The sequence below is a fragment of the Citrus clementina genome, unplaced genomic scaffold (genome assembly GCF_000493195.1).
Source record: "Citrus clementina cultivar Clemenules unplaced genomic scaffold, Citrus_clementina_v1.0 scaffold_2, whole genome shotgun sequence".
Taxonomy (NCBI): domain Eukaryota; kingdom Viridiplantae; phylum Streptophyta; class Magnoliopsida; order Sapindales; family Rutaceae; genus Citrus; species Citrus x clementina.
This window is the reverse complement of record NW_006262688.1, coordinates 32,898,548-32,918,574: the sequence shown is the minus strand read 5'-3', so window position 1 is coordinate 32,918,574 and position 20,027 is coordinate 32,898,548. Positions and strand designations below refer to the sequence as shown.

Genomic DNA, 20,027 nt, shown 5'->3' with positions numbered 1-20,027 from the left:
AAAAGAACAATGCTAAAAGGAGGGTAAAAGATAGGTTGAAATGCAGAAACGCATTCATCAAATGGGTTTCAAGCTAATTTTACATTAATGTTCATTGCCTTGATTTCTTCTCTGTTCCATGGAGCTGTTGTTTGATCCAACCAAAAAGCGGCTTTTCCCTTTTTAATTCCTATTCTTTTTCAATGGAGCATTTACATGATGCCACGCCGCTTGGACTTGGATCCCTCTTTTCTGGCGCAAACAAGAAATTACAAAAATGTGCAGGAACTTCCCATACTCCCATTGGAGATGCATGCTTCCTTCAGAAAGGAAACATAACTTCTCCATATTACTTGGATTAAAATGTTTGTTCGAATGGAAATCATCAGAATCCTTGTTTTGCAAGTTCTGAATAAAGAATTATCCCCATTATTATTATTATTATTACTACTACTCCTAATGCTCCCTGATGATCATCATAATATGTGGAAAGAATGGCAACAGGATAACAATAATGAGGATAATAACCGCAATGATAGCATAGCATGTCCATTTTCTCGAGCCTTTCTGTAATTCCCTGGCCTCTTGAAGCTGCTCAGTCCCCCTTCGAACAAATGAATTTGCATGTGCAACATGACTTTCAATGTCATTAAGCTGGTGGCCTTGTGCTTCCACAAGAGCAGCCATATCCAGGAACACCTGATGAAGCTCCAGCAAATTCTTCTCTATCTCTTTTATAGCATCATGTCTCTCTTGAATTTCTGATATGGTATCAAGAATTTGACCTCTCCCCTGTTCCTGAATGGCCTTTTGCAAGAAACTTTCACTTTCACCGCTAGCAATCAAATTCTCAATCGTTTCTTCGTCCGCTTTCTGTCCTGTAACTGTAAAATATCTCCGTTCCACTGTTTCCTTATACTCATATTGCATTTTGTTTCTAAAATTCTGGAAATCATCCATCAAATCCTTCAGTTTTTTCCCCAACCCGCTAACAACAGAGGTCCTGGTTCGATCAGATGATGAACCGGGACCGCACCCAGGGATGTTGCGGCTGGCTGCATTGGACCGTTCCAAGGCTTCAAGCTTTCCTTTAATGATCTTGACACGCTTCAAGACTTGCTGAACGTCAGCGTCCATTCGAGCACGGAGCTCTTTCATTGTCCTGGCATTATGAACAATTTTGCTTTCCTCATTGGCTTCTTGTAATCTCTTGTAAAGTTTCTCAACAGTTTTCATCTCTGCCTTCACATTCTCAACATCTTCAAAAAATTTATCGAGATTGTCACGCTCTCTCCCTGCCTCCATATCATCTTGATATGCCTGCGTCTTCAGATCGGTGTACTTTTTGAACGAATTTGAGAACAGATCATTCATCTTGAATGACTTTCAAAAGCAAATTAATATTAATGGAAGCCGGCCGGGGTCGGCTCTTGTCTTTTAGATTAGTGAAGTCCAAGTGAAAACTGTTGTCAAAAACCGTGCATGCAAACTAAGAGCTTAATTAATGCTTCATGCATTCAAAATCAACATGAATGGAACCAGTAGTACGTAATGAGGATGGGAGGAAGAGAGGGGAGGTGACAAAAGCAAAAGTGTCACCAACAAATGGACGTAAGGGCCACGTTCCCTTATTTTTAGTGTGCATGATTGGATTGGAATGTATGTGAGGCTTAGGCTTATTTGGGAATCAGGACCAACTAAGCTCTTATCTAAAATACCATTTGTCATAACTGGCCTTTATTCGATTGTTTGGTTGACTCAGTCGTTTCTTTTTCTTTCCTCCAAACCACAGAAGCTAGCTGACCGTAGAGAAATACTAGCCATTTCTAGAACAAACACACATTCTCAACAGACAGACATGTAACAGACAAATGTTTTTTTTTTTTTTTACTTTTTTACTTCGTCAAGGGCTCGACGCACTTAACTGTTTTTCTAGCAAGTTCTGCTCTATTATCCATCCTTGAGAGTGCGTTTGCGAGTGATGTGTGGTAGTTAGGCACAACAGCTGCAGCTTAAATGTTACAATACCTCACTTCTAAATGCATCCTCATAACACTTGAAGTTGTTCCTGGATGCTGCTTCTATAATAAATAAACCCAGCATTTCTCTAAAAGAGATTATTTTACCATTCTACTTCACTTATGAAGTTTTGATATCGAAAATAGGCAGATACCCTATTATCTTTTTGATAATTATTGTACCCTAATATGCAATGTTCAGCTCACAAAATTGTGATGCAATTTGTATCCCACAAATAGTGCGGCAATATGCAATGAATGTCACATGCTAGATAATTATGATTTTTATATCATTTTTATTGTGTTAATTATGTACAATAATAAAGTTCACATTCGTAAGCGTAGTATTTCTATAATAATTAGGACAAGTTTGGTAATATTATATTTTTAAAAAATAATTATTGTTTGTTGTATTATAAAAATAATCAATCGTGAAGATAATCAGTTAAACATTTGGTAAAAATTATTTTTAAAAGTATTGTAGATTTTAAAAGTATTTTTAAAAGTGCATTGTATATATGTGGTAGATCTTACTGTTAAATTGTTGTCAGAATATAAATAATTAAATTGAGCATAATAGTGAACAAAATTTATTTGCATATTTACAAACATGCATATAAAATATTTTTAAATTTGTATATATGATAATTGATTACTAAAATAAATATTTTTTATTATTTCAATATAATTGATAATAATAATAATCTTTTTAAAGTTGATGATTTTAGTTTCTAATTAATGAGGGTAATTTTGATTTCTTATAATATCTATGAAAATGTTTATGGAATTATATTAAAGGCCCATTTGAGATTGCTTGTCGGAGGTTTAAAAGTGATTTCACAACAACTAAAAACTAATTTTGGTGTTTTGAAAATTTTTTAGAAATCCATTTTGGTAAAATCATCCATAGCACAATATATTTTTAAAAGCAGGGAAGCTTTTTAAAATTTAATTTTAAGAATCACTTTTATATTTAATATAATTCCACATATATCCTCATATATATTATAAAAATCTAAAATTATCCTTATTAATTAGAAAAAAATATCATTCACTTCAAAGAGATTATTATTATTGTTATCAATTATATTGAGATAACAAAATAAATAATAAATTAATAATATAAAATATTTAGTTTAGTTAATCAATTATTATGTGTACACAATTAAAAATATTTTATATACATGTTTATAAATTGTAAACAAACGTTACTCAACATTATGTTGAATTTAGTCATTTATATTCTTACAACGTTTTAATAGTAAAAATTTGCTAAATACATACGACTGCTTTTAAAACTCACAATACTTTTAAAAATAAACTTTACTAAATGTTTAATTAGTTCTATTCACAACTGAAAATTTCTACAATACAGTTAACAACAATTATTTTAAAAAATACAACTTTACCAAATCGACCCTGAATATAAAAATGATTATTAAAATCAAATTTTAAAAAACTTCTCATTCCCTACTTTTTTAAAAACTATTGTAGTATAAAGTAATTTTACCAAAATGATTTATAAAAAAAAATTTATTAAACATCAAAATTAATTTTCACCTTTTTAAAATCACTTTTTTTTTTGCTCTAAAAGATAATCACAGGCCCTTAACCCTTTTGAACATTCCAAAATTAATCCTAAATGGGCCTTAATCAGCCCGCTATTGAAGGTTCGAATCCTACACGTCCTAACGACGGCTTTAAAATTTAAGATTTTACTGGTAATAAAGAAAAATGCCATATAAATTTCAAAAACGGTAACGAATCACAGTTTTTGATATGCATGATTCTCCAAGAAAACATAATCACAGCCAATTTTTGCCTCATATCCACTAAATTTCGTCGATGCTTACAGTGGCCCAAACAATTTAACCATAGAGTAATTATGTAATCTGAAACCAAATAAAAGAAAATGATGGGTGCTTTCTCCACTGCCTGTTGTTTTAATCCAGGCACAATACTGTTATACTTGCACCAGATGGGTACAGTTTAATTTCCAAAAACAATTTCTCATTTCACGGGTAAAATTTGCACAGGTTAGTTACATCCTCAATGAAGGCAGAAGGTGAGCTCCTAAAAGGAAACTAGAACTTCAACCTACCACCTTCCGTTGTCACATTTTCATAAATTCCGATGTTTTAATACTCCAAAGGTGCGCTAATGTTCATGTAGGCAATTTCATAGCGTGTAAATCAGTAAGACTATCGGTTTTCCTAACCATGTCAGCTGGCTTCCTACGCCCTCTTCTTTATGTACAGACCTGAAGCAGCAAAATGACAATATGGATGAATGTCTGTCTGAGACAGTCCCCACCATACAGCATAAACAGCCCTGAATATCCCTACTGTTTGTACGCATGATTACAGTGGTCTATCCAGTGGCAGATATGGATGCAGAGGCTTTCACAGATAAACTACCATGATGGTCCTCATCAGTATCTTGATGACTGCCGTCTAGGGTGATACCATTGCTGATTTTTTCACCTGTTACTCCCCCTTGAAGCCCCTCATTTTCAACTGAACTAGTATTGACACCTGAGCTAGACAGTCTCTGCTGTCTCAGGTACTTCTCAGTGGCATCTTGGAGCAGCCTTATCATGCTGCCAGAATCTGAACCAGGTGATAGCTCCTCTTCCCGCTCTGGCTGAATATTAAGGTCAATTTGGCCTTTAAAGGGGGAAGTAGAGGATTTTATCCTGCTAGAATCATCATCAGAACCCTCACTAACTACCTTTTTCTCATTCGGACTGTTATTTCCTGTCTTGCTACATGAAAGAGGGTCATCATCAGCTGATTTTTCAGGCACTGGCAGCTTCTGCTGCTGCTGCTTCTTCCGTGAAGTTTCTGCATCCTTCTCTGATTGTTTCTTCTCACGTCGCAGCATTAGAGTGTGGAAACGACGCTTCACCGTTAAGCAGACATTACATGTACATGTTTGCTTGTGTTTAGGACCCTTCCCACTTGGAGGCTGAATACACACAATGCATGAACAGCCAGGTCTATGGCGGGGGTGCTTAGTAGTGGCCTGGGATGATGCAGTAAGTCCCTCACCCTCACCCAAGATAGCTAGATTGGCAAGAGTGTCAAGTCCCTCCAAAGCTTCAACACAATCAGGTTCCTGCTTTGCGGTTTTCAGTTTCTTCGAAGAAGCTGTCATGTAACAGAACCAAATGCAATTAGACAATTGGTAAATTGCAAGCATTAAACAAATATATTATCATAAAACTAGTAAATTTGAGTAGAATAAAGCTCGTCTTCCACCTAACCGCATATGGGCCAGTAAGGTGTGTACAATGCAAGTTTGTCTCAGGCAATAGTTTACCTGGATTATTTGGAGCTATCAGATCTTCAAGCTGCTCTTCTCTCAATTCTTGAGCTGCTGAACACACAGATCTGGCAGCAGAGAGGATTCATAAATATTAATCAAATGGAAGTACAGAAAAATACACTCCCAGTTGTAGATAAAAATTAAGAGCACCAGCTATGTCATTAGATCATATGAAGGGGCACACCCCTTCAATCCTATGAGAGATTTTACTTTAACAAGTGCCAAAATGACTCCATCCTGTTCAAGAAGCCAAAAAAGTAAAGGAGTAACAAATGCACTTTTGAAATCACAACTAGTCCCTAATATCCATGAAAAATTATCCTTATACTGCACATCAGGGGAGCAGCAGTTTGATGAGATGGATTGCCCAAACGAAGTAGTTCTGGTGTAGTGAGAAATCTCTTCAAATTGTATATTTGCAGATTGCTAGGGAGATTAAATGGGCAGCTTTTCTAAGATATTATACCTCAAAAATGAGATAAAGTGGGCCACAAAAAATCCACACGGCCAAAAATACAATAGTGGGAATAAATTCAGTTGAGGATAAAGTCAAAATCTTAGCAAATAAGTTTGGACTTACAGTGGGAAGTTGGCCTTTGAAGTACCTAGGTCTTTTGGGTGATAATCCTAGAACTCAAAGTTTTTGGGACTGGTGGTTGAAAAAATTGAAAAGAGACTTGGTGGATGGAAAAAAGCCCGTCTTTGCAAAGGTTATGAAAATGGCAATGGATCTCATCATAGGAAGAGGGATAAGGCTGCAGGGCCTAAAACTTGAGGTGGTTTAGGAATTGGCAATGTGGAAAAGAAAAATGGAGCTGTTAGTCAAACAGCTTTGGAGGTTTCCCTTGGTGAGGACCTCCTCTCTTTGGTACTCGTTATCCGCAGCAGGTATGGAATTCATCCAAATAGATGGGATGGAAACACGGTTAGGAATGGGTCCAATAGAAGCCCCAAGAAAGCTATATCTAAAGAGTACCCCACTTCCCTTAGTTTTGTTGCCTTAGAAGTGGGTAATGAGAAAGCTATTCGTCTTTTGGGAGGATAAATGGAGGGGCAATGTTTTGTTGTGTGAGAAATTCCTCCACTTGTACTGGTTATGGCTTTCTAAGGATATCTCGATTTTTCTCTAGCATGGCTTTCTCTCCACTTACTATGAATTGGAATTGGAAGTTCAATTTCCAAAGAAACTTGAATGATAGAGAGGTCGAAAAACATGCAACACTAATGTCGAGTACTAAAAATATCAATATGATGAATTGGAGAAGGACAAGAGCAAATGGAAGCTGAAAGCCTCTGGACAATATACTTGCAAGTCGTATTTTGAGAAGCCATGCAATTATGATTCTGCTAGAGTTTTTTTACCTTTCAAAATGATTTGGAAGGCTAGCATCCCCCCTAAAATTCAAGTCTTCTTATGGACGTTGGCACAAGGAAAATTAAATTCTGGAGAAGTGAAGCAAAAAAAATTTCCTAATTTTTGTCTCTCTCCTCCTTGGTGTACAATGTGTAAGAGTGAGAAACTTCAAATCATCTTTTTCTTCACTTTTTGTGGTTTCAAAGTTGTGATATAAGTTATGCAAAGAGGCTAATTTCTTCTAAAACTGTTTGGAAATGCGCAGTGACAGCACTGTTTTGGGTAATAAGGAAAGAAATGTTCACATTTTTGAGGGAAAAAGCGTGGATAATGCTGAAGAATTGTGGGATAGAGTTCATCTCCTTGCTTCACTTTGGGCTTTAGTTTCTAAGTTTCAAGATTCGTCCTTTTTCTTCGTACATCTAAACTTGGGATGGGGTTTTGAAATAGGGAGTTATAACTGATTCTAACCTTGTATAGGGGTTGTTGGATATATGTTTGCATAGCACAAATAGTGCTAGTGTTTGTTTTTTGAGTGGACAGCAAGTCCACTATCCATATTTCCATGTTCTTTACTAATACATTTTTGAGTTTCTTATCAAAAAATAAAAAATCCGCAAACGTGGTAGATAGATGAAAATGTCACGGTTTAAACATGTAACAAGGTGCTGATTGTACCTTTCTGGATCCCACAAGTTACCAGAACAAGTCCATTTGGATGGAAGACGAGCATTGGCAGGCACTTTGCGCCACTTTGAGCAATCCTCACACTGAACCCATTGGATCTTTTCACTGACACAAAGGGACACAAAAAAAATAAAAATGAAAGAAATTAGGCTTTGTTGGCTTGGTGTTAAACAATTATCACAATCCACTTCAACAAAAAAATACAGCAAAATTTTAAGGCAAACTAAAAGGAAAGAGCTAATTACTCAGTCCCAATATAGAATGAAAAGAAGAGAATGAAGCATGATTTATGGTGGTAAACCAAATGACAGCGAATTAAAGAAACCGTGTACATCAGTATATGTAAGAACATTACCCATTACAATCATGATCTATTTCCTAACAGCACAGATGTCTTTCTTATGGTTATGTTGCTGACTGATACCTACATCCAGTCTCTATGATGGAAAGAATTCAAATTTTTCATGTTAGCTTTACTTCTGAACCCTGGTATCAGCTTAAGTCAGCCGAGAAAAGCAATGTCAAAAATTCACAATTTTGGAATGCTGGTAAAGATATTTAAAATTGTAGTGCCATTTGGCAGAATGGGTTTTCGTCATGCTGAAACCCTACAAATGGAACTACAGATATTAGAAGTTTAGGAGTGTCCTGTAGTTTCAAGAAAATAAATCCAATGAATGTGGACAATTCTACTAGTAAAGGTAGCTGTTTAAAAATTTGAAGGAGTTCCGGGATGTAGAAACATATTACACAAACATTCCCATAATCTTAAACCAAAAGAACTATATTTCTTTCACAATCACTTAAAAGATCCACACAACAGAAGACTTTATACGCTTTATGTTTACCAGCAGAAATAATGTATGTTAATTAATTAGATTAGTAATTTACCCCACATTATCAGTTGCAAATATTGTTGGCTTCCCAAGGATTGGTGCGTCCTGTTGTAGCAGACAAAAAATTTCAGAATAGTTTTGAGTCCACAAAAAATGAAATATAACACCAACGAAGCATAAACATACAGAAGAAAAGTCAAATATAAGCAGTCCCAGCGATAGAGTGCAATAAGATGAGGACAAATATTTTTGCATCCATAGAAAATAAAATGTCTAATCAATGGCGCAGCAAGGATTATCTGCAGAACTATCAGTTTACTAGTACAGACATACAATTTTGCTGGCATTGACGAGCTGACGGTAAAACGCAGTTAGTAATTATTAGCCATGCAAGGTGCATAAATTCAAAATAACCTAACACTGTCATAATTATGTACCTATCAGAACAATTAATTTGGAGATTCAATACCAAAGTTGACATTGAGCTGTGGCTAAAAAGGGAAAAAAGAGACAACAAACTTGCTAAACGTCATAAACTACGGCAGGAAGTATAAAGTATCATACCAATTCGGGATTAATTGACATCAGAAAAATTTACAAGAGGAAAACATCCAATTGTCAATAACCCACACAGCCTAACTACAGTAGTCTTAACAATAATGCTAGGTTATAAAGTTGGGATACAAATTGTATCCAAATCACGTTTCACCAATCAATGACCGCCACATGTATGGTAACAAGTAACTTTTCACATAAACTGCCACATCATTTGGGCGAAACACTTTGTATCCCAACTTTGTAAGTCTTGCATGGCTCTAATTTTCATAGCTTACAGTTTATTAGGTCCATCGTGGTTGGTCAATAAAACATGATAGAAGCACAATGTGCTTTCAAGCCATCCTAGCCACATGAAAAGGAACATACTTACATTTAACAAAACCAGAGTCACAAATACAATTAACCTTAATCTTCACTCGCTACAAGGACAGGCAAGAATAAACACATAGACATATTACATGTAACAAAGAAAATAAAATGATCGCTTAAGTGTGCTTTGAACAAAAGAAAGACCGAGTCAAATATGGTACCTCATATTCCTCAAACTCATACCCTTCAATCACCACAACACTGGGAACATTGTTAGGAGGTGGACGGAGAAGTCCCTGAGCTTCTTCCCATGTTAGCTTCAGCTCTATCACATCCTCATTTTCAATTTTTAGGCGCTTACTCTTTGAACCCAATGTGGTGTTCTTCCTCTTTCTAGAGATCGATGATTTGGCTCCGAGTGCTTCTGTTGCTATATATCCTGACTTATCCACCTTTGACCATGAACTAGGATCTGCCAGTTCAGCCTGATCAATTGATATAAAACTAGGTGAGCTGGGCTATCTTTTTTAAGTGATAAATAAGTTCAAACAAAAACCACTTTCAGTTTTTGTAATACTAACATGTCCATTCGCAGGAATTCCAGTACCAGCCTTATTTGCTTCATTGTCCTGCCGAGGAACAAATCCAAGAAAATGTGAATTCTAGCCTGTGTAACTAATTGTCAAACTCAAATTATACTAGTACTTGTGTAATAGTAACAATTGCACCATTTATCAGATAAATCCATGTACAATTAATGAATCTTAACAAGGACAATTAGGACAAGCCAGTTTACGTGGATTCTAAATAAACAGTTTCTGCTAGCTAAAAGATCAAGCAGTGTTAAGTGGTGAGACGACAATACTAAAGTACAACCAACATCAAATTGCATAAAAGCAGCACATATGCTCCTCGCTGCACCTCTAGATGTCAAAAAGAATGAGAACAGTAAATAATTATACTAGCCAATAGCATTATATGTTGCCATCACCATCTAGCACTTATTACAAAGTATGGAATTTTAAGAAAGATAATTGGCTATTGTTCAAGGCCACACCTGATCAGATGCTGAAGCACTTGAAGCCTTTCTGAATCCCATAACCAATTTTCCTTCAGGTTCTAACCGGCTAAATGTTACTGAGAAGAGAAGTACAACAGAATCTGAGTTCCATAAACAGATAACACAGCAACCATGATGCACCAAAATGCATGAACATCATGCCACTCACGAGAGGAAATATCTAGATGTTTGACAGGTTCTTAAAACCACGTGTAAAAATCCAGTAACCCAAAGCAGCAAATATATCAAGCCCGAAAAAATTCCAAGAATAGAACAGACACTTAGTAGGTAATGTACACATTAATTTAAAGCATGAACATGCACCTTCCACATGAAAGAGAACATTTCGTAGCTTTCCTGTGATTTTGATTGATTACCTATGTCACCAGCTTGCAATTGCATGTTCTGTATGCAAGGTGTAACCCCCTCCAAAACATACATTCTGCTATTATTATTTGGCCAGAAGCGAAACTGAAATATCCATTCCTTGCCTTTCGAATCCTGGACTTTAAGAGGTAAACCTTCAGGCTGAGAAATTGGCGGAAAGTAGGCCTGCATCATTGGTAAATGCATTTTAAAGTGCAATGTTTGGATGCAAATTTGAGAAGAAGTACCAAATTTAAGCCTAATTGATAAGGATCTTCTAGAATAAAAAATGAGTTAATGGCCAACTAGCAGTCCTAATAACTTAACTAGCGCTACAACTATCATGTCAAATATGAGTTCACAAGAGAAAGAAGAACATAAACAGAAGATATCTTCAGACAAACCGAACAGTAACAAAATTGAAAGCAGGAAAAATTATGATCTTCCAACTGAAAACCTCCACATCTACTGAAGAGGTTGACATGAGACCAGCACGCCAAAATTGCAAGACACAATTCAGTAGACTACTGGAACCACCAACTCTTGCAAACATGCCAGAGTCTATCCATTCTAGAGAGATTCGTCAATATATATAAAAAGAAAGCAACACAAGATCAAAGAATAATGTAATCAAGAAAATATGCAAGTTGATTCTATCATTTCAGATTAAGCATCAAGGACCCAAAGTTAAAAAATGGACCACATTTGTAATCCGGTTTTACATGTCAACTACAATGATCACCTCAATAACAATTGTCTAACAGATAATCTCTTCTAGGATAGAGAGATTAAAGAATGGATATGATGAACAAATAGAGAAATTGGGTAAGAGGCCGAAGGACCCACCTCTGCACATTTTTTGGGAAGCACCAAGCGCCCAATTCGCCCCGCATCACTAGCACTCAACATTTTCTCAAACAACGGAGTGATTACAGAATTTGAACTTAAATATGGTTAAGGTGAATGCTTATAGGAGCCTCTAAGTAATAAAAAGAACGGAAGGCGCAAAGGTCTTCTAGATTATATAATGAAAAGAAATATGGGGCAAGAAATAAGAATTCATAATTCCAAGCTTCCTGCACAATGAATGTTATAGTTAATAATATTTATGCATTTTTCAAGCTTAAAAATAAAACTTCCAGAATCAAAGGATACTCTCCAGAAATCTGCTGTAGATCTTGATCGGTGAATCTAGGCCAGTACCGAGGAAGTAATTGACTTCTTCCACGGGCATCTACTCGAGGCCTTCCATTGCGAACCTGAGTTTCACCCAACGAATCAGCTCCATTAGGTAAATTACCATGAAACTGCTTCACAAGTGGTGGCTGAACGACTGGTCGCAAATGACTTCCAGAAACCCCAATTTGACTATTTGTTTCACTTGGAGATGCATAAGATACAGCCAAACCAAAATGTGGAGTGGATGAATCGTCCTTCAAAGTGGAAGACTGCTGAGGTTTATTTAAACACGAACTAGGTTGCATATCGCAGTTACTTCCTGCAACAAAATCATCAGACCAGGTTTAGAAACCACTTTCATCTGTTGTTTCTGCCAACAATTTCTCCAGCATGGCAGAAGAAGCATTGACAGTCACAAGTATACATTTTTTATTTTAATATTAACATACTGGATGCATGGAACTGATTCCAACCTGCATTCGCATTCTCAGGTATATCCCTTGAACCACTCTTCAATCCTCCATTCATCAGTCTTTCAGAAAAATCCTCAAGTTTTCTTTTTTCCAGGGAAGGGACAGATAATCTTTCACTGGCATTGATTCTGTCAATGCCAGCAGATAAGTCAACTTCATAGGGTAACCTTGGACGCAGTTCAGGCTGAGGAATAGAAGAATTGAACAGACTGGGCGCTTGTCGCCATGGTACAGGGCCTGAACCAGCTAACTGAGTCCAATTTTTGACAGAAAGATCTTTAATTCTCTCAGGAAAGGGCGTTTGATAAAACAAAGAAGGTGGCCATGAAGGTGTTGGGGCCTGTAAAATAGAATATAATATGAAAAACAGAGTTGTATTAGTTACCTCACATCCAACTGAACATAATTAATAATGTCATTCGGTTCAATCAGCCAAAATAACTTCAAATGATTAGAATTGGAAAATTGCAGATAAATAAATCGACAAAATGTTTTCTTCTCCGCATGTGAAAACTCAGATTACAAAGATGCAGAAACTAATTTAATAATGTTTTGACATGTGCGAGGACGATAGTAGAGGAGAAAGTCGATCATCAGAGTCAAAGCATGTAAAAGAGCAGTCAACAAATACTGCAACTGTGCAAGATGGCTCCTTACACTCTAAACTGTCCCCACGAATTATTGACGAAGCAGCTCCCTATGCCTCAATTAAAACCTCATTAATAAAGGTAACCAAAGTCATTTAGCATCTTAGGATTCCCAACTTCCTTTGCACAGGAAACAAAAATAAACATTGCCTAGCAAAAAATGCAAATTCGTGTACAGATAAAAAGTTCCAAACTTTGAAACAAGTTCAGTATAATGGGGAAACAAATTGCTTAGCATGTTCAATATAACTGAGAAAAATGGCAGGCCAATATCCAGAAATGGCATCCTAAGCATCCTCTGCTCCATATTCAAACCCATACATAATCATAGAGAAAAATAGAAGATGCAGAAAATGAGAAACAACCAAAATATTCCATACCACAAGAACATTTTTCCTTGCACATGTCATGCACTCAATTCCCCCAGCATCCAACAATGTAAATGCATGAACTGAAGTAATACATCCGCAATGAACCCTCTGCAAAGTAATTGCAAAAACCAAATGAGAAATCATTATAGATCCAACCCTGAAATTTAAAGATTTCAGCAACAAATTTGATATCCATCACTGAAAAACCAAATAAACAAATCAGATAATTCTCTGCTCACCTTACCGCATGACTCACAACACCTCCAACCAGAAGCATTCACATGAAAAGTATCACAGAATCTTCCCTCCTCATAAATAGATCTATAAACATAAAGAATCAGTGTCAGAATTGCAGCACAAAACACAAAACACAAAACAGCGGATATTTAATATTTGCAATACAAGATAGCAATAATTACATGACAGACAAGTTAGATCTAGATTGAAAATAAAAGCAGAAACAGAAATAAAAGAGAGTGCCACTGGATTACAAGGATGTGTTTTGTGTTTCATAATGAAAACAATCTAGAAAATGCATCCCCTCTCTAAAACAATTCCAATTCCATGCATGGAATTTGCAGACAAAAATTCATCTTTTTCGTGTTTCCTTGGTTAGCCTAATTACAATATTCTTAAGTAGAATCCCATTAATACCAATTTAAAAAATCATAAAACATGGAGAAACATAAAACAGCAAGCAGGCATGATTAGAACAGAATAAAACACAAACATCACCATCATCATCATCATAATAATAATAATAATTCCAAATAAGTATTGCTTCACAATGAACAGACAGATTATAGGTAATGGCTCCTGGAATTTCTGCAGAAAAAAAAAAAGGAATAGCCAATGCCGGGATAATACCAAGCAATCTCTAATTGTAATAGAAAGATAAGCCAAAAGTAGTTCCAAGAGTTATGCTTCAGCTAACATGCACTATGCATTGACTCTCACCGGATTCATCAAATTCAACCATTGAATTTTAGCTGCAGATTCCAAACAATAAGTATAAAGAGTTTTTCAGTCGGACAAAGGCAGTGCATAGTCAATCAGATGACAGACTGGTAACTCCACTCATGAAAACTTTGGAAAGGAGTATATTCTAGTTTTGCTGTAAGTTAGAAGCTGATTGAGAACAAATCTAACACAAATTAACATTTTAGAAGGGAAGAATTTTCCTTAAAAGTACGAGTCTTTATGGCTACTCTTAAGTAGAATTTGTAACCAAACCTGCTTGTAGAGGATGTGACCCATGTTTTGGAAAGTGACAAACTTGAATGAAATTTCATTTCTCATGGATTATGATTTTCCTAACTTCAATGTGAACTTGGCTGACTTTAAGCTCAGCCCTTGTTTGGTTAAGGCCTTACTACCTCTCAACAAACCGATTCACAAATAACAGTCTGACTTCCAAACCACAAAGACCCCAAATTCAACAGTATTAATTAATCTCAAAAGACATAGACATCAATAAATAAACTTCTGCATGTGACAAGGAGAATTACATCAGAAAGTAGAAACCTCCAATAAATTGAAAAAATTTGTTCAAAAAATATTTCTTTACTCCATTATTTTACTCTTCTACCAGAAATGAGCATACACATGCAAACATTCAAAACAATACAACACTTGAAATTGACACCACAAAACATATACAAACCAAAATCCCAATTAACTCTGAAAGCAAACACAATTTGATTCGAAACCCAAGTTTCACAAATTAACAAAAAGCCACAACAGACTGTATACACTTCACCAAAGTCCAAAACCTATAATTTCAAACAAAATTCAACTTAGAATAAAACAGTCAACAAAAAGTAAAAATTAAAGCTGACCCGCAACGATCACAGAGCTCGGCGAACTCCCCGCCACGTAAAAGCCAGCCTTTTCTGGGACGCTCCGATTTCAACTCCTTACACTCTTTGTTAAAGCAAATCTTGGACGAAGACGACATCGGCAACAACCTTAAAAGCACCAAAAACGACGCATAAAATCCCAAAATCCTTGCGTTTTGAAACCGTCGAAAGAGTAAGAGGAAGTAGGAAGCTTGTCAAAATGGCTGTTATGGCCTGATCTGTGAAAATAATCTTACAAAATAACGGCTTTCGAAGGGGTTTTTGGTTTAGTATTTTTCTTTTTTTATTTATTTATTTTTATCCCCTTCTCTTTCCAAACAACGAGAGAGAGATTAATAACAGGCGTCGAAATAAGTTGGTTATTTATATATACGTGCGTGCGTGAGTCATGCTTTACAATTTTGTTGTCTTTTTTGTCCTTGCTGTTGTTCAATTTAATTGGTTGAAGATAATCCTAATTAGTAATTTATCCGAGAAAACGATAAATGTGTAGTCCACTGAGCAAACAAGGCAAAGGGGGCTTTGGTCATTTCATTGTAGTTTGACTTGAAGTATACTTATCGTGATTTTAGAAAAATGCCACACGTGGGAAAACAGAAGCGAGTAGAATAACTTGCGTACAGTCGCGAGTAGGGAAAATTTGCGAATCCCTCGAAGGTAATGTGATAATCATGCATGGCCCCGCTGCGGAGGTCATGCAAACACGTAACGCATAATTTTAAAGACGCGCGTCATGAATTTTTTTTTTTTAATTTTCTTTTTCTGGTTTTTTTAGTTTAGTTCGCAGTACTTACTTTTATGATGTGACTCGCTACTCACAAGAGCACTGTACTGTAACCAGCGTTTAATGCAAGTATGAACTTGTCTACATAACAACTACATTACTTACGCTTTCTTAAAAAAAAAAAAAAGAGATTTTGTGGTCACGTGTGGGAAGGTTGTTGGGGCCATAGAGTATGATCTTTGATGCGTGATTGACGGATGAGATTTTGCGATGATTTACGGTATGGAAAGATTTTTCGAATTGCCTGCCTTAGGAAGAATTGCAGATTTGCGGTTTTAAGGATTCTTGTCGTGGCCCTCGTGGGGGTCAAAAAGCGGTGAGAACTGAGAATTCGAACACTGGACTTGTACTGGACTTGCAGCCCATCGACAACTGGCTTGCTTTCAAATTTGTAAGGTATATGCTTCAGCTACAGTATATTTAATGATTTTATTCTTTTATTAATTAAATATTTAGATTGAAGTAGACATTCATTCTATCTAAGATAGTCCCAATATATTTTAATATTTTAATATGTTGTAAATGATGGTTTTACTTATTTGTTGAGACAAAAATTTAGCATTTCCTCCTCTTGTTTAACCTATACTAGATATGTGTATTATGTATTAAGATGATTATCATAAAAGAAATAAAAATCAATAAATTTTAAGGTTTAGATAAAAGTCATTTATAAGGTATAAATATAATACCTTTGTTTTTAGTCCAAAATTTTTCTATTTATTTACTTCATAATCATCAATATCAATAAATATTTGTCTTCTAATAAACATATTAATTAGTGTTTAAAAAAAAGTCAAATTCTCTTTAATTATTTTCTACATGAAACGTCATTCATCGTATATATGACCGTTAGATAAATTAATTGTAGAAGGTAATGATTAAATAAGGGATTTGTTAATGATAAAAAAAAAATTTGTTCTGAATTCTGAAGAGAATCGGGTAATTAAGGTTATTGGGTTAGCGAAAATGCATGGATTGCTATTAAATAATTGTGTGACGTACAAATCTAGCCATGTGGCTGGGTACGTCCACCGCCACAATTTTCATAATAAGTCTAAATATGAAGTATTGTAGTTTTTAAAATAATTATTGTTAGCTTTTCTTTAAAAATAATCATATATGAAGAGAATCGATTAAACGTTTTATAAAATTTACTTTTAAAGGCACTGTAAGTTTTAAAAATAGACGCACATGTTTAGTAAATCTTATTATTAAACTGCTGCAAAAATGTAAATGTCTGAATTCGACAAAATGTTGAATAAAATAATTTTAAATATACTTTTATTGTGCATATATAATAATTGATAATTAAAGTAAATAGTTTATATTATTAATTTTATCTTTTATTTTGTTATCTCAATATAATTTGTAATAATAATTATCTCTTTAAAAATAATGATTTAATTTCCTAATTAATAAGTATAATTTTAAATTTTTATTATACACATAAGGATATATATGAAATTTTATTAATTATAAAATTGATTTTCAAAATCCAATTTTAAAAAACTATTACTTCCTTGCTTTTTAAAATTTGCTAGAGGATGAGGTGATTCTAACGAATCTAATTTATAAGAAAAAATTATGAAACACCAAAATTAGCTTATAACTCAAAATCACTTTTGAATCTCGCATAAGTAATTTCAAACAAGAGTATAGAATTATTAGATCATGGCGGGTAAACTTTAGTTTCGAGCACTTATGTATCGTCCATCATGAGGTCTGTTTATTTGCTAATTGTTATACTTCATTTTAAGATAAATTTCATGCAAGATGTGACATTTACGTTTGAACGCAATGGAGCTACTCGACTATGAAAACTCCTTAAAGATCTAAATTAAATTAAATTCAAATTAATAAAATTGTGCAATATATGATACTGTGTATATAAAAGTAACCTCGCTCTTGCATGTATCTAAACACAAGAAAAAAAAAATTAAAGAAAATGACATAGAAAAATATGGCAGGATATATCACTTATGGAGAAGAACGTAAGAGGTAGGAAAACTCTAGAGAAAATTGTAGAGACAAAACAAGAAAGGCATAGATTGAAGATATTTAGGGCATAAATGAAAACTTCTAAACTTGTTGATAACTCAAAAACTGGGTAGCATTGAGTCTCGGCCACATCTATACATATACATCATTAACTAGATATACCTATACAATAACTATGCATTATTTCTTGTAACTACTGTTTGACTTGATTTGATTTCCTAGGAGAAAGCTAACAACTTTAAAATGTAGCGATCTTGGACGGAAAGCCACATGTAGTTAATTATTCTCATAATGATATTGCCACAAATAGCATAATTAAGACTTAAGAGATCGATGGGGAATCTCACGCATGGCTCTTTACGGCATGGTGTCGGTGATATTCTTGGAAGATAATTAGAATCCAAGTATGATTCTTGTTTGTCTTGAAGAATACATTTGGTTATTTTGAGTAATGTTTATATTATTTGGATGTTCATAGGAAGTTTTTATTGGTGTTGAGACGATAAACAAGAATAAGATAAGATGAATCGATGATCATGAGTCACGACGCTTAAGCTTCAGCTCGAATACGTTCTTATCTGGATGTTTAAATTAAAGTATCAATTTAGCATGGTAATCAATTAGTTAATTTGCTCATAAGTAATCTTAATGACATACATCCATGTTGTGTATCTACCACATTAATCATTATATCATATAAGTTAATACGGGGCGCTTCAATTTCTTTCCACTTTTTCCTAAACGTGAGATTTATAATGAGACATATTTCATGTCATACAAAAATTAAAATAAAATAACTCAAAGCCATAGAGACAAAAAAAATTCAAAATCTTTAAATCCGGTGAAACATACAGGTGAGCAAAGAAAATCGCTCACAGGTAACAAGAAGGCCAGATCTACTCATAAGGGTGACTGGGTGAGTGGGCAATTAACTACATAAGTCAGAAAATTTTTCTTATTAAATATGTATTTGTTATAATGTTTAAAAAGAAAATGTATAAGATTACATTAATAGTTTATAAAATTGCCCCATTAATTTTATGTATTTTTAAATGATACAAACTAAAACATTGAGATTTTTTTTTTAGATTAAGATGCTGTAACTTAAATATAGAAAAAGAAACTATAATTATAAAATAAAAGTTAATAATTTATGGTAAATATAAATTTTAAATAATAACTTTGATAAAATTATTAAAAATATAATAAATTTCTCATAATACAAGTAAAAAATTATATTAACATAATTTTCAAGACACATCAATTAATATTTACTAAGTATTTTATTGCAGCTATTCAACCTCAATTTCAAATACAACCTAACTCTAATAATGATGTTCACATAGTTACACTTTACGAGCCATTTTCATGGGTCCTCTCATAGGTAGGGATGGCAAAATAACCCGGACCCGGCCCGGACCCGGACGAACCCGGATAATCCGGGCCGGGTTGAACCCGCACCGGAATATAAAAAAATCCGGGTCCGGAATAAATTTTAATAACCCGGATATATCCGGGTCCGGGTCCGGGTTTAGGTTAACCCGGACATCCGGAACCCGGACCCGGATATTTAATTTTAATATTATTTTTTTAATTAATTTTATTGATTAATCTAAATGTGTTATTGTTTATAAATGTATTAATTTTTTATTTTTAGAATTTTAGAAATTAATATTGATTCATTGATCCGGGTTTTGAACCCGGAATCCGGAAACCCGGATTTTTCCGGGTTGAACCCGGACCCGGGTGAAAAAATACGGGTTAAAATCCAGGTCCGGGAAAAGAAAATAGTATCCGGGTCCGGATCCGGAAAGGCTAAACCCGGACCCGGACCCGGATTTTGCCATCCCTACTCATAGGTAACAAGACCTTTAATTTAAAAGAGCAGGGTTGTCATGAAAGATTTCGGCTAGAAGAAAGAAACCAACCTAAGCAATATAAGTGAAAACACGATCCCCGACAAATAAATCTATCAAAGATTCAAAGTAGGAAAAAAAATCCTCACGAGAAGGACAGACAAATAGCCTAATAAAAATAGATAGAAAACTCTCATAAAAATTTAAAAAAAAAGCACACAATAGTCAAGGCCCAAGGGATTCGAACGTAATGCGCAAGTTTCTTTCGCCCTTTATAGCATCACGACAGCAATATTTTTGTTGCTGACCTGGCCTCTAAAACGTGTATAATTGGGTTGTGTGACTTCGTAACTTACGACAAACAAA

At 34.8% G+C, this 20,027-nt stretch overlaps 2 protein-coding genes across 3 annotated transcripts; both read right to left on the bottom strand.

Moving 5' to 3' along the window:
- Positions 1-414: 414 nt before the first annotated feature.
- Positions 415-1,568, bottom strand: LOC18052657 (syntaxin-124). The gene has a single exon (XM_006449165.2). It carries the CDS (start codon positions 1,351-1,353, stop codon positions 436-438), a length of 918 nt encoding a protein of 305 aa, XP_006449228.1. The 5' UTR covers positions 1,354-1,568; the 3' UTR covers positions 415-435.
- Positions 1,569-3,900: 2,332 nt separating this feature from the next.
- LOC18052656 (B3 domain-containing protein Os07g0563300) lies at positions 3,901-15,465 on the bottom strand. Of its 2 annotated transcripts, none has more exons than XM_006449164.2 (14): positions 15,003-15,465; positions 13,404-13,485; positions 13,174-13,272; positions 12,147-12,486; positions 11,650-11,992; positions 11,341-11,437; positions 10,506-10,680; positions 10,126-10,205; positions 9,650-9,697; positions 9,290-9,553; positions 8,257-8,306; positions 7,357-7,470; positions 5,319-5,389; positions 3,901-5,146 (listed from the first exon to the last, which is right to left on the bottom strand). In XM_006449164.2, exons 1-14 carry the CDS (start codon positions 15,119-15,121, stop codon positions 4,368-4,370), a joined length of 2,661 nt encoding a protein of 886 aa, XP_006449227.1. In that variant the 5' UTR covers positions 15,122-15,465; the 3' UTR covers positions 3,901-4,367. The 2 variants fall into 2 exon arrangements, with proteins under 2 accessions (XP_006449227.1, XP_024046942.1); XM_024191174.1 differs by having other exon boundaries at positions 13,409-13,485; positions 15,003-15,092.
- Between the last annotated feature and the right edge of the window lie 4,562 nt (positions 15,466-20,027).